Source organism: Sinohyriopsis cumingii, chromosome 7 (assembly GCF_028554795.1).
Source record: "Sinohyriopsis cumingii isolate HCF-2022 chromosome 7, ASM2855479v2, whole genome shotgun sequence".
In the NCBI taxonomy this organism is placed as follows: Eukaryota; Metazoa; Mollusca; class Bivalvia; order Unionida; family Unionidae; genus Sinohyriopsis; species Sinohyriopsis cumingii.
In genome coordinates this window covers 104,647,354-104,661,242 of record NC_142967.1, presented here as the reverse complement: position 1 = coordinate 104,661,242, position 13,889 = coordinate 104,647,354, and the positions used below count along the sequence as shown (strand labels likewise).

The 13,889-nt window shown below is 34.6% G+C and overlaps 1 protein-coding gene across 1 annotated transcript in view; it reads right to left on the bottom strand.

Annotated features, from left to right (window-relative positions):
- The window catches only part of LOC149795861 (uncharacterized), a 91,936-nt gene that overhangs the window by 45,195 nt on the left and 32,852 nt on the right, over positions 1 to 13,889 (bottom strand). The window contains exon 7 of the mRNA XM_089963871.1: positions 2,073 to 2,216. Within this exon, the coding sequence (XP_089819997.1) occupies positions 2,073 to 2,216 (144 nt within the window). The remainder of the gene's footprint in view (positions 1 to 2,072; positions 2,217 to 13,889) is intronic.

The following is a 13,889-nucleotide window of genomic DNA, read 5'->3' as shown; positions in this document are numbered from 1 at the left end:
ACAAAGATGGGAAATGGGGGTATCACTCCTGTGAATTATGTAGGTGAATACTCGGAATCAAGATAGTTTGACCATATTAAATCTGGTTTAAAGTCAACTACTTCCAGTAAAGATATTGTGTAGAAATCAAAATCTTGATCAACAGTTGCAAGCACAGATGAATTAATGGACATAATTTGCTATAGGGATGCACAAAGTTTGTTCAGCACGACCATATTAAAGACATAATAGTGTATAATATTAATTCATTCTTGTTTGTGGCTTAGAAAATATGGATGATTTTGTCATCGCTACAAGGAAAGACACTTAAGACCCAACAACCAATAGAAACAATAGAGCTCCCTTCTTCAGTCCAAAAAAATAAATACCAAAATGAATTGCAATATTTGCAAAACCATAAATATTGATGGGCATATAAATCAATGTGTTCACCGTAAACTTTCAATCGTACCCGTCATCGACTGTAGATGAGTATTTGTGTCATGACCTGGTTGATCAGGAAAACCTTTTTGCACCACTGCCTCTCTTGGGGTAGATTTTGTGAAATCCACTGAGTTTTCCCTATTGACATCATGTTGAGATCTTTTGTTGGCTACTGAAATAATGTCGGCAGAGAGTAAACGTTTACTCTGTTTAGTTGATATGTTACCTTATTACTCCTTCCTGCTGCTTTTACTTTTGTTTTAAATGTAAAATATTCTGGATCAAAACTTATTAGAGACATCAACGATTTCTTACCATCTTTTATTCATTTTTGAGATTACGAACATTTTGATTCATATCAGATTTTTTAAATAACAAAAGAGTTCCTTCTTCCAACAGTTTGCTGTAAAGTTAAATATATTTCATCTCACTGAGTGGTGTTTTCTCAGTACTCCATGAGCAAAAAGAAATAGCAAAATAGAAGGAAATTACAGGTAATAAAACAAAACAAAATCAGGCATAAATAAACTATATATTAAAAGCCTTAAACCATATTTTACCTGCATTTCAATTGTAATTGAAATTTAGCATAGACTGCATAACACTACTGACTGTCAGGAAACCTTGATGTGCGGAATGAAATTTAGAAAACAGTTGATTGATTATTACTTTAATTAACACAATAACTAAAGAAAATATGACAGCTTTATCAACTGCAGAACAAACAACTGTCATAATAGCAACAAAACACAGTCGAAAGGTAAATAATTTTTATTTTAAAAATTTCAACTTATTAACTGTCCCCCATTTGTTCGAAGTTATTAAAGGTTTATCTATTCCATTACAGCAGCCATATTTCTTGACAAATAGGCAAAGTTTGTACAAACACAAAGTTCATTTATGCCAGAATCCCTCTGTAATACTTTACCAACCTCTATTCAGTATTTGTTCAGCTTCTGCTAAGGCTGGCTCACCAATAAGTCCTAAATATTTTGATGGTTTGTTGGTATAAGTATGCTGTGGAAATCAATGTTAAGTAAACACAAAAGTCACTCAGGAACCACAGCTCCAGTAAGCAATGTTGTGGAATACTGGAAATCAAACTTATTCAAGCCTTCATCAGTTGCATGTCATATTTTGTTAAAATGAAACAATTCTTGATCTACTTTAATGGCAGAAATTAATGTCCACTAGACGGGAAACTGGGGACATAACTCCTGTGAATTATTTTGTGGAATATTGTAAATCAAACTGGTATGAGCATATTAAATCTGGATAAAACACAACTATTTCCAGTAAAGTTATTGTGCTGAAACCAAATCGTTCATGAGCAGATGGATGCACATATTGACCATTGGAGATAATCTGCAATAAGGATTCACTGACTTTGATTGAGCCTGAAGAACATGTTAAAGAAATACCAGTATCAAATGTTAATTAATTCTTGTTCATGGGAACTTACAACTGCAGTTGATTTTGTGATTGCTACTAGAAAGGAAGTAAAAGGTACAACAACCAAAAGACAAAAAGGACTCACCTCTTAAATCTATGAATTTAAATACCAAACAGAATTGCAATAATTTGCAAATTTAAACCATAAACATCAATATGCACATAAATAAATGTCCACACTAAACGTTCAGTAATACGTCTTTTCAACTGTAGTTGTGTCATTGGGTCATGATCTGGTTGTTTAGGAGAAATTTCTAGCACCATTATCTCTGTTGGGGTAGATGCTGAAGGGTCAACTGAGTTTTTGTTACTGACATGATGGTGAGATCTTTCGTTGGCTTCTGAAATAATGTAGGCATTGGTCCCTCATTACAATAAACTATATCCTGTTCATAAGACACTTTTGTTCCAACAGATAATTCCATTCATTGCATCACTTCTATTTCCAGCTGTAATCTATTTAAATATGCATTAAAGAGTAAAACAAGATTTCGACAGCTCAAGCCTTGTCTGCTTCCATATATAAATATTATTTTGAAAGCATGTCAATCTGATCAAATATATATAATGCACTATCTGCTCAGTAAGAAAATGTTTTCTCTATTTGGTCCACATGTTCATCCAACTGATTCCTCCTTCTGTCTACTTATGCATTCCTTTGAGATACAGAACAATTTGGATCTAAACTTACCAGTAAAAGCAATGATTTCTTACAATCTTTTGTTTATTCTTTCTTAATATATGAAATTTTCACCATTATAATCATATAGATACATTTCTAACGAATGAAAAAAATTATTTTTTTCCAACAGTTTCCTGTAGTTTTGTACAGTTCATCTCCATTAAGTGGTGTTTTCTCAGTACTCTTGCAGGAGGGAAAAAAGAAAACTAGCAGCCATTAGAAGACTTGATTCAAGTTGTTCATTATCCCCACTTTTCTAGAAGTTTTAAAAAGGTCTGTCTATTGTGTGACAGTACCAATATTGGCTGCAAAATTGGCAACATGTGTGTAAACTTTAAGGTCATTTATGCCGGAATTCACTCAGGAATACTTAGTCATCGTCTGTTCAATGTATTTTCTCCTTCTGCCAATGATGGCTTGCCAATGACTCTAACATATTCTGACGGCTTGTTGGTTTAATCATGATATGGAAACTGAAGTTACTTTGACAGTAAAAGGCAATAAGAAGCCATACATCATGTAAGTGATCTTGTTGAATGCTAAAAGTCAAACTTGTTTAAGGTCTCATCAATGCAAAAAAAATATGCCATATTTCATTGTGGAATATGATAATCAAGCTTGTATGAGAATACTAAATCGGGTTAAAATTCAACTATTCCAAGTAAGATTCTTGTTGATCAAGAGAAATTTGTTGCACCATTGGCTCTCTTGGGGTGGATCTTGGATGATCCATTGACTTTTCTCTACTGACATGATAAAAAGATCCTTTCTTGTCTTCTGAAATATTGCAGACAGTAACATAATGTTTCCTCTATTGTGTCCATATTTTTATCCACTTTATTCTTCTTTATGGCCATTAATACATTCACTCTTGATGCAATAGAATTTGGATTGAAACATAACAGAGAAATCAATGATTTCTTACCTTCTTCTGTTATTCTTTCTTCCTATATATATAAGATATTGACCTTTTAGTCTCATATCTGTATTTTTAATTAACAAATAAGGTATTGTTGATCAAGAGAAATTTGTTGCACCATTGGCTCTCTTGGGGTGGATCTTGGATGATCCATTGACTTTTCTCTACTGACATGATAAAAAGATCCTTTCTTGTCTTCTGAAATATTGTAGACAGTAAGATAATGTTTCCTCTATTGTGTCCATATGTTTATCCACTTTATTCTTCTTTATGGCCATTAATACATTCACTCTTGATGCAACAGAATTTGGATTGAAACATAACAGAGAAATCAATGATTTCTTACCTTCTTCTGTTATTCTTTCTTCCTATATATAAGATATTGACCTTTTAGTCTCATATCTGTATTTTTAATTAACAAATAAGGTATTTGGTTCCATAACTTTGCTACATAGTTTTATACAGTTCATCTCTATCAAGTGGTGTTTTCTCAGTACTCATCCAGCAGGAAAAAAATATAGCAGGAAATTAAAGGTACAAGAACTAAACAAAATCAAGTATAAATGAAATAAAAGTGAAATGGCATCAAATCATGCTTCACATGTATTTCACTTATAAATGACTGTAGCACAGACAGCAGAATATTGCAGACTTCCAAGAACACCTGACGTATGTAATAAAGTTTAGTAAACGGTTAGTTACAAGTCAAGTAAGGAAAATACTATATTGGCCATCATCAACTGCTGAAAAAATAGCAAACTGGAGACATTTATATAAACTTAAGTCATGTATGGCTTTGTTGTGGAATGCATTTGATACTATTTGGCCAACTTCTGCTGAGTCTTTTTCTTAGCTTATGCCAAGGCTGGCTCATCAATGAGTCCCACATATTCTGATGGTTTGCTTGTATAATTATGCCATGGAAAGGTTATGTAAAGAAGACAATCAGGAACTATAATTCCTGTAAGTGATGTTATGGAATGCTGGAAATCAAAGTTGTTTAAGGTCTAATCAATTTAAAGCTGCATGTCATATTTTGTTAAAATCCAACCGTTCTTGAAATAGTTTAGCAGTAAAAACTACCGTTACAAAGATGGGAAATAGGGGGTGTCACTCCTGTAAATTATGTAGGCGAATACTCGGAATCAAGTTTGTCTAAGCATATTAAATCTTGCTTAAAGTCAACTATTCCCAGTAAAGTTATTGTGTAGAATTCAAAATCTTGGTTAACAGATGCAAGCACAGATGAATTAATGGAAATAGTTTGCTATAGGGATGCACAAAGTTTGTTCAGCACGACCATATTAAAGCCATAGTAGTGTATAATATTAATTCATTCTTGTTTGTGGCTTAGCAATAGCAGACGATTTTGTAATTGATATAAGGAATGAAGCTAAGACCCAACAAGCAAAAGAAAAAGCAGGACTCCCTTCTTCAATCCAAGAATTTAAATAGCAAAGAGAATTACAATATTTGCAACACCATAATATTGATAGGCAGATAAATAAATGATTCCACACTAAACACAAATTCACACATACCCGTCCTTGGCTGTAGATGAGTATTTGTGTCATTACCTGATTGAGAAGAAATTTGTTGCACCATTGGCTTTGTTGGGATAGATCTTGGAGGATCCATTGTGTTTTCCCTACTAACAAGATAGAGGGATGTTTCGTTGGCTTCTGAAACAATGCAAGCAGAGGTCCCTCACTGCAAGCAACATTATCATGTTTAAGAGACACTTTTGTTCGAACAGGAATTCCATTCATTGTATTACTTCTTATTCTATTTGTAATCTATTCCCATGTGCATTCAAAAGTAATACAAGATTTCAACAGCTCACCTTATGCCTGATTGCTCCTTCTGTATGCTTGTACTTTTGTTTGAGATTCAAAACATGTTTGTGGATCAAAATTTATCAGAGAAAGCAATAATTTGTTACCATCTTTTGTTTATTCTTTCTTTACCATTTCATCACTATGGACCGGTTTTCCAGTCCAGGGGAAGTAAGTCTGTAAACACTACGGCCCGCTTTACTGGTCTGGGACAGTGTTCTTCTCAAACGTTATAGTACCCAACTATATAAATTTTGGGAAACCTCTAATAACTTCCTACTTATAATGTAGATATTATATTTGGATTATCTCATGAGATTAGCTTGTATACAACTAGAAATATCGAACAAAGTAGGCATTTTTAAAGAATTTTCAGAATGGTGAAACTTGTATCCAAAATGGTGGAGTTGGAAGAAAGTGAGCGAAGTGTTAGATTTTGAATTATCAGAGGATTTTACCAATTTTGACCTAGTAAAGTTGGATGAAAATGAGAGAAGGCATCTGGAGAGGCAATGGAATGCGCTTGTGGGTGACAGTGATGATGATTCAGAGGACTTTGAAGGTTTTGAACTGAAGGAAGTGTACACTCCACGTAATTTTGTTTGGACAAAGTTGGAAAACCAAAGAGATTTGTTTGAGTTTTCTGAGAGAGTTGGACCCACCAGTGTGTTAGATTGCTTCAGGAGAGCTTTGGAATATTTTCAAATATTCTATTCAGATGAATTTTTTGGAAACATTGTCTGTCTAACGAATTTGAATGCGACGATCAAATGTGCCAGAGGCGATACAGGTGTGTGCATAGATCTCACCTTGGGTGAAATCAAGGCATTTTATGGAATTTTAATTTCTACCTGTCATATACCTGAAAGAAAGACTTGTGTTGCTACTGGAATTATTCATGAGTACATCTAGGGTCAATTGAACAAGTTTTGGGAACTTTCTAAGTTTTCTAAGAAGTAAATAGATTATTATTTGTATTTTACCTGTTGTGTTACCAGTTTGCACCTGTATTTTAACAGCTGTAATAGATATGCATATTTTAGTCAATTAGTCATAAAATTTGATTTTTAATCTTGATTTTGACACCTATTCCAGCCAGATATCTTTAAAATTGGCAAAGTTATGTTATTTCAAAATCCACAAGTCATTTTGCTTTACAACTCCAATGTTACTTAGTGCTGAGGACTATATGCCCCAAAGTTACTTAGTGATGAAAGGGTTAATATTTGAGATTTTGACCATTTAGACTCAAATAGGTCAATGAAAAATGTATTTTTCCAACAGTCTTCTGTAGAGGTTTCTGCAGTTCATTTCCATTGAGTGGATGATTTTGTGATTGCTACAAGGAAAGACATTGAAAACCCAACAACCAATAGAAACAATAGAACTCCCTTCTTCAATCCAAAAGTTTAAATACCAAGAGAATTGCAATATTTGCAAAACCATAAATATTGAAAGGCATATTAATCAATGCATTCACCGTAAACTTTCATTCATACTTGTCCTCGATTGTAGATGAGTATTTGTGTCATGACCTGGTTGATCAGAACTATTTTACACCACTGCTTCTCTTGGGGTAGATCTAGGGAAATCCACTGAGTTTTTCCAATTGACATCATGTTTAGATCTTTTGTTGCCTATTGAAATAATGTCGGCATAGAGTAAACATTTACTCTTTTTAGTTGACAAGTGATGTGATGTGATTTGGATTTTTAACATAGCTTTAACAATTTTTCAGTCATATTGCTATGATGTCTGCAATGTGGCAGTTTATAGTGATGTCTAGCACTGGGGCATCATGCCGCAGACATGCAGCATGATGTCCCACCCAGTCACATTATCCTGACACCGGGCCGACCAGTCCTAACACTAACCTCTTAATGCTGAGCGCCAAGCGAGGCAGCTGTTAGTACCATTTTTTTGTAAGTCTTTGGTATGACTTGGCCGGGGATCGAACCCATGACCTCCCGCATCCGAGGCGGACGCTCTAACCACTAGGCCACCGGAGTGGTTTAGTTGACAAGTTACCTTATTACTCCTTCCTGCTGCTTTTACTTCAGTTTTAAATGTAAAACAGTTTGGATTGAAACTTATAAGAGAAAGCAATGATTTCTTACCTTCTTCTATTCATTATTTTTTAACATACAGGAGATTACAAACATTTTGACTCAGGGCTGTTCCAGTAAAACATATATTCCACCAGGGACGGCACTTCAAAAAAACTTCTGTAGGAGGTTGTGTTTCGAACTATTTTAATTCTAACAGAGGAAGGTTGGTTAGGAAAATCACTTCTGTTGTGGGTTGTGGTAACAAAATGAGAAATCGCTGGTGGGTTTGTCAGAAAGAAGATGAAAAAAAACCTGAATACATATTTAAAATCTCATCTACCCCCCCATCCTAACAGTCTAATGTGAATAAAACATTGGGTCAGAAAATGATGCCAGAACACGCGAGTGCACGTACTTTGTATGAATTCGCGTACTTTTAAAGCAGCGATACATGTTCGGCAAATTACGTCAATGCCGCGATGTAAAAAATGTTCTTTGCACAGTATGCAATTTTTATTAAACTTTTAACTTTAACTTTAAAAGTGCATTTCACGACTTAATTCGTGCTGCCGCAGCTGTCTCACAATGCTTGATGCGACATCCAGATATCTGGATACTTCGGTTCGACATGAATGGCTGTTAAACGAAATTTGATTCGTTCGTTGGCCCTGGAACAGGCATTTTATGGAGTTTTAGCCTCACTTTCATTGTTGAAGTTTTACAAATGCGTGTTTCCCATAAGGGCCAAACAGGAAACCAAAATGGTTGAATCACAACACCGATTGTCTTCAGATGACGTTTTTCAGTCGGCAAATACTGGCTGGTGATAGCTATGATGACAATGAATTTCATGTATATAGGTCTGTTGGACATCGGAAAAAAGTCACTGAAAATACCAGTGTGATTTTGAGCCCAAAATTGATGTTGAGTGTTAGTCCGATGTGCGTGTTGGATGGACAATATGTCAGTTATATTTATTAAATATACCCATGTCTAAACAAGCAGACTATAGGAATGTTGGACTTAAAACCCTAATACAGCATTATGGAAGAAAAAAAATTGGCATAAGAGGCAGCAAAACACTGATTCAAGGAAGTGAATCTTTGGCAGGGTTCATGTTAGTGAAAACTGACAGAGGTCTTGGCAACGTTTATAATAATGCGTATTTGGACACCAATTTTTGTTTATATTAGGCGGGCGGTAAAATTCAAATACTTGTCAATCGTGCTTCAGCCACCTGCATAGTGGGAAAATGTGTTGATCAGTTAGCTGTGATGATATTTACAATGACAGAATTTAGTGGTTGAAAGCACCCCCCCTCCCGTCATCACCATTACAAGAGTACATCAAAAGAACATGATGCAATAGCTAAGCAGCGAGATCAAAGGCTTTGACTGGCAGCTGGGTGGGGAAAATCTACTGATATTTTTACAGTACTTGAATTTAGAGGCAGAAATACCCAGACATGTACATGTGGTCATTTATAACAGTACATCAAATAAACAGCTTTAGCTTTCATTCTTGTGTTCATTTCTGAGTGTAACGGAATGAGCAGTGCACGTGACCTCGGAATCATGACATGTTGAGACATAGACTTGAATGAGTATTTTGGGGTTCAACGGCAAATTGACGAAGACTGTGAGATTCAGGAGAGGGCTGAAGTTGCTAGAACTGTTAATTTGAAAGGGACATTAGCCAAGTGTATGAAAGTGTGTGATGCCTAGCTTAGTGCTTTGAATAAGACCTTCCTTGGATTGAAAAAATTAGACTCACTCTGATGGACAAGCAAGAGCTATGTCAGTGTTATAAATATGTCAGTGTTATAAAGAATGAAGAAATTAAACTCTATGGCAACCAATAGTTACTATAATTGGCATAGTTTTCTGAGAGGGGACTGCAACTTTTCCCGATCGGACTCATATTTTTACCAAAATGGGAGCCATGGACTCTTAGTTTTAAAATCCTAACGAGACCTTTTGTTCAAAACTTTTCTTTCTGGGACAGAGATTTCCAAGAGAGAATACCCATGGGGCCATACATTTGAGATGTTGAAAATTGCACAACTATAAAGAACAGTAACTTGTTCAAGCTAGTTATGCATATGCATTTCAGACAGCAGGCAATGAAAGGAGTTCACAGCACAGAATAATATTTGTACAACGAGGAGGAGGATCATATTAAATTCAGAAACAATTGACAGTTTAATGCTCATAAGGAACATCAGAGAATCCGCATACAACGTAATTAAGTGTGTGTAGATCTCAAGTTGGCAGAACCACTGAGCAACAAAAGAATAAAAAGACAAACTTTTGTATCATATGCAGATGTATGACCAAATGATGTACATGCTCTCTATGTACAAAACTTAAATGACATTAAACATAAGAGACTGACTGATATGTGTAAACTCAAAGCAAGATGGATAAAATTTGACCTGTTTATGTTCAGTTCTTCCACATATATATATAGATCATGGTGGTATTTTCTGCATACCTTTTGGCACTTATGTTCCAAGCCATCATTTGGTATTTGTATTGCAAAATGGATAACTAAAAAGTATATTATCTAGTACATACATTTTTAAGCAGTATCATTAACTGATGATGAAATTGATGAAAAAATACTTGATGTCATTCTGATATATGGATTCTTTACTACACTACTAATCTGTTTATCCTGATTCTCTTCTTTTTTTTAAAACAAATCCTTTAGTCTTACTGGTACCAGTGCTTTTAATTAAATTGTAACTTATATTTTTTTGCAATCTAAATATTTATAATGATGTGTTATTGTCAAAAGGTAAAATGTGCTTAGTGTTGTAAAATCTAAAACTATTAATTAGCAAGGGACTAAAGTAAAAAGTGGACAGAAAGTATTGCCACATTACAGTGCTGTTAGAAATAACAATAGTTGTACAAGATGTATTTTGCACAAAGTTGTAGAACTAGCTCTCGTATTGTCACCACATATTCTACTTAAATAATTATATCATTATTTCTATATATTCCTATCAGTATTTTCCCAGTGGTAGTAATTTTCTGATCTGATGTTCATTTCTTGTGCAATTTTTACACATCAAGAATTCTCACCGTATCATTAAAAAACAATGTAATCTGCACCAAATTGAGTTGTTTGAGAAGAAATTAATTTTTTAACCCAAAAATCACTGAAGCTATGAGTTCTTGCATTAAAGTCTCACATTAAATAGCATTTGAAGTAGCCACGATAGTAGTTTAGGATGCAACTGTACCAATTTCACCTTTGGTATATCCAAATCTTGAATGTGATGGAGGAACATAGCTCCAAAATAAACACATCAATATTAGAACCTGTTCACTGACTATGAATCAAGTATCTAAGTACAACTAAATTGCTAGAAATTTTTTAATTCTTTTGACAACATCATAATTAGCTGTCAAATATAGAGTAAGCCTATAGTCTTTATGCCATCCCAACCAAGACCCCAGCACAACCACGTGACCATGCCCAATGACCTCAAAGTAATAATCGCTATACAACTAGAGATGACATCTCTTCGAGAATTTTGATTTCAGTAGAGCTGTAACAGAGTGGAACAGTAAGAAAGAGTGACAGATATTTAAGTGTTAGGGAGATATTCAACAATGGCTATTCCCACCACCACCACTTCCTCATCCTGAAATCCTGGCAGCATCCCTGCAGACTCCGAGATAACTTGATTATTCAATTTTATTGGTCTCTGGTTATCCCATGGTATTTCTGTTACTTGAACATTATCTTACAGTGTGTCCATTCAGCATGGTCGAAAAAGGCTTACAACCATTGAGTTGTTCAAGGACTCCCATTATTACAGATGTGAAAGAACGAGAACCATACTATAAATCAGTGAAGATAAAATAGAGTATATATGTGTTTGACTGTCCCTGATTGGTTGATAATGAAAGTAAGGTTTTAGAAAAAAATAACCTTTTGAGAGCTTGTCCTACTTGTAACTGAAAAAAGTGAGGGACATTGTTTTATTAACATAATTTCCATCCCTTTACAGACCATAGTTTGGACGATTCATTACTGAAATCAGCAGCTGACTCTTTGGTGCAGTATTGAAAGCATACATTTCAAATTTGTATAGATCCAGAAAATGGTGCAGCTGTTATGGGTTTTTTTCTTCACAAAAGCTGTCATCATAGATATGTCTATACTGATATAAATTTGATCATGAGAACTCAAAATTTTAAGTTACTAAATTTTAATATCGTGGTGTTTGCACAAATTTACAGTGGGAACTGAATTAGTGCAGAGTCCTGAACTCTGAGATTGTGCAGAAATATGGAATCCAAGCAGAATATATCCAGAAATGTAGAGGTTTTTAATCTTGAATTTAATATCCCCATTATGTTTTACACTGGTATGCATATTCACAGAACATTTGTATAATTGTAGGAAAAGTAAGTGAGAAATTTAGATACATATCATAAACAAGACAAACAGTATGTGGGGGTAGAAGATCATTAGAACAGACTGGAATGGAGAAGTATAATAAAACAATAATGAGTAGAAGTATGCCTCCTTTTTTATGTGTGCAACATTATTTTCTCAGCTTCAGTAAGAAATTTCATCAAAAGGAAAACAATAAAGGGTGTACAGTTAACTAAACCAATATGAATTTAGCTACTTAAAAGCTGTATCAAATTGATTTTTATAACCTTCTGGTGGTCTGTTTCTGTCCATTCTGGTGATATGTCCACTGAATCAGTATGGTTGGAAAAAATATTTGGCAAATTTAAAAAATTTAAAATCTTTTGGCAGATTATGATTATACCCTACTTCTGCCTGAGAGATGTGAATAATTTTATTTCTTGGTTTGTTGATTGTGGTTGTTGCTCAATTCAAATGCATCATTGAAAAACATTGATGCATTCTCATACTTTGTTACAAATATTTGTTACAGATGCACATCATCAGATATTGGTGAATATAGCTTGAATAAGTTATAACAGTTCTAGTTGGAACAATGAACATTGTTAAGAGAAAATTTAAGTGAGCTAAAATGTACACTTTTCGGCAGTGTGTGATGCAGGATTGCTCAAGACATTTCCATCTCATATGCTCATCATGAAAAATCGATTTGCACCAACTGATGATGGCTTTTAGGTAACTGTCAGAAAGGCATAATTGACGATATTCTATAGTCTACAAAAATTACTTGAGCCAAAAGTTGTAAACTCGTCCAGCTGACTGGCAAAAATGATTGACTAGTACCTTTGCTGCTGTTGCTACAGTTGATTAGTTGGTTGATTCAGTGTGGTTTGTGATTTTTTTTACAGTATGTTAGGTGGAGGAAGGACCCCGAAAGACCACCAATTGAAATTGGTTGATCTGTGACACAAACTCACTCTGTGAGATGTTTAAGTGATGTAAAAGCAAGCACCTTAGTACACTTGGGCACATGGAGCCTCTGTTGATTTGATGTTTATCTCCAACAGCTGAAGTCATTTAGACATCCGCTCTCTGGGTTTCAGTAGATCAGTATGGCCTTTACACCATTTTCAGATGAAGAGAATCTATATATGGCAGCCAGTTTTACTGATGAAGAAAATCTAAGTCCTTTTGAGACACCAAACACCACTTATGTAGAACCACTGACCTTCCACAAGTAACTGGTAACATTCTCATTAGCTGCTTGGAGGCAAGTAATCACATGACAAGCATTCTGTACCACTGCCATGGAAGCCCCTCGGATCTGTATCACAAGACAAGCATCTTATACCACTCTGCCATGAAAGCCCCTCAGGCCATAGGTATAAGTCTCATATGAAAGACTAGAAGTGGGAGATAGAACCTGTGACAACTGGATTGAAAGTGTATAATGTTACTGCTAGGCCATCAGTGATGATGATGCTGTTGACAATGCAGTTAACTGCAATGACATTGATTTTATTAGTGCTCTGGGGGAAATGATTCCTTGACTTTCATCCATTTTTTTTAAATCTATGATATAAAAATGTTTGACTTGCTATATTTTGTTATAACTTTATATTAGTCTTGCAACAAGGCGTAAAAATAAGACATCAGCAACTGAAAAAGATGTTCTTACAAGAAATGATATAGTGTAAAAGTAGACAAATGATGCAACATCACTTCCACAAAGGCATCATTGTATTTTTCTCTCTGACAAATCATACAAGTTTACCAAAACATTTATTGGAAAAAATAATAACAATGAATCATAGAACCTGACCCCACATTTAAAGCAATACAAGATTTAACTATTATTCTAATCAAAAGCAGCATGCCTGAGATAAAAAAAAAATAGCATGACATATTGATCACTTTAGAAAACACAGCATTTAGTAAGGATACAAATTCATGGTTTCTGTATTAGAATGGAAATATCTATTATAAAATCTGTATTCATGGATGTTAAATTAGTAGGTATTAAGGGACTGATCAATGACATCTACAAATAATAAGCCACCATGAAAATCTGTGATTTCACAGTATCAGAGACATACTTGGCTGACAGAAAAACAAACAAAAGGACAAAAGACTGA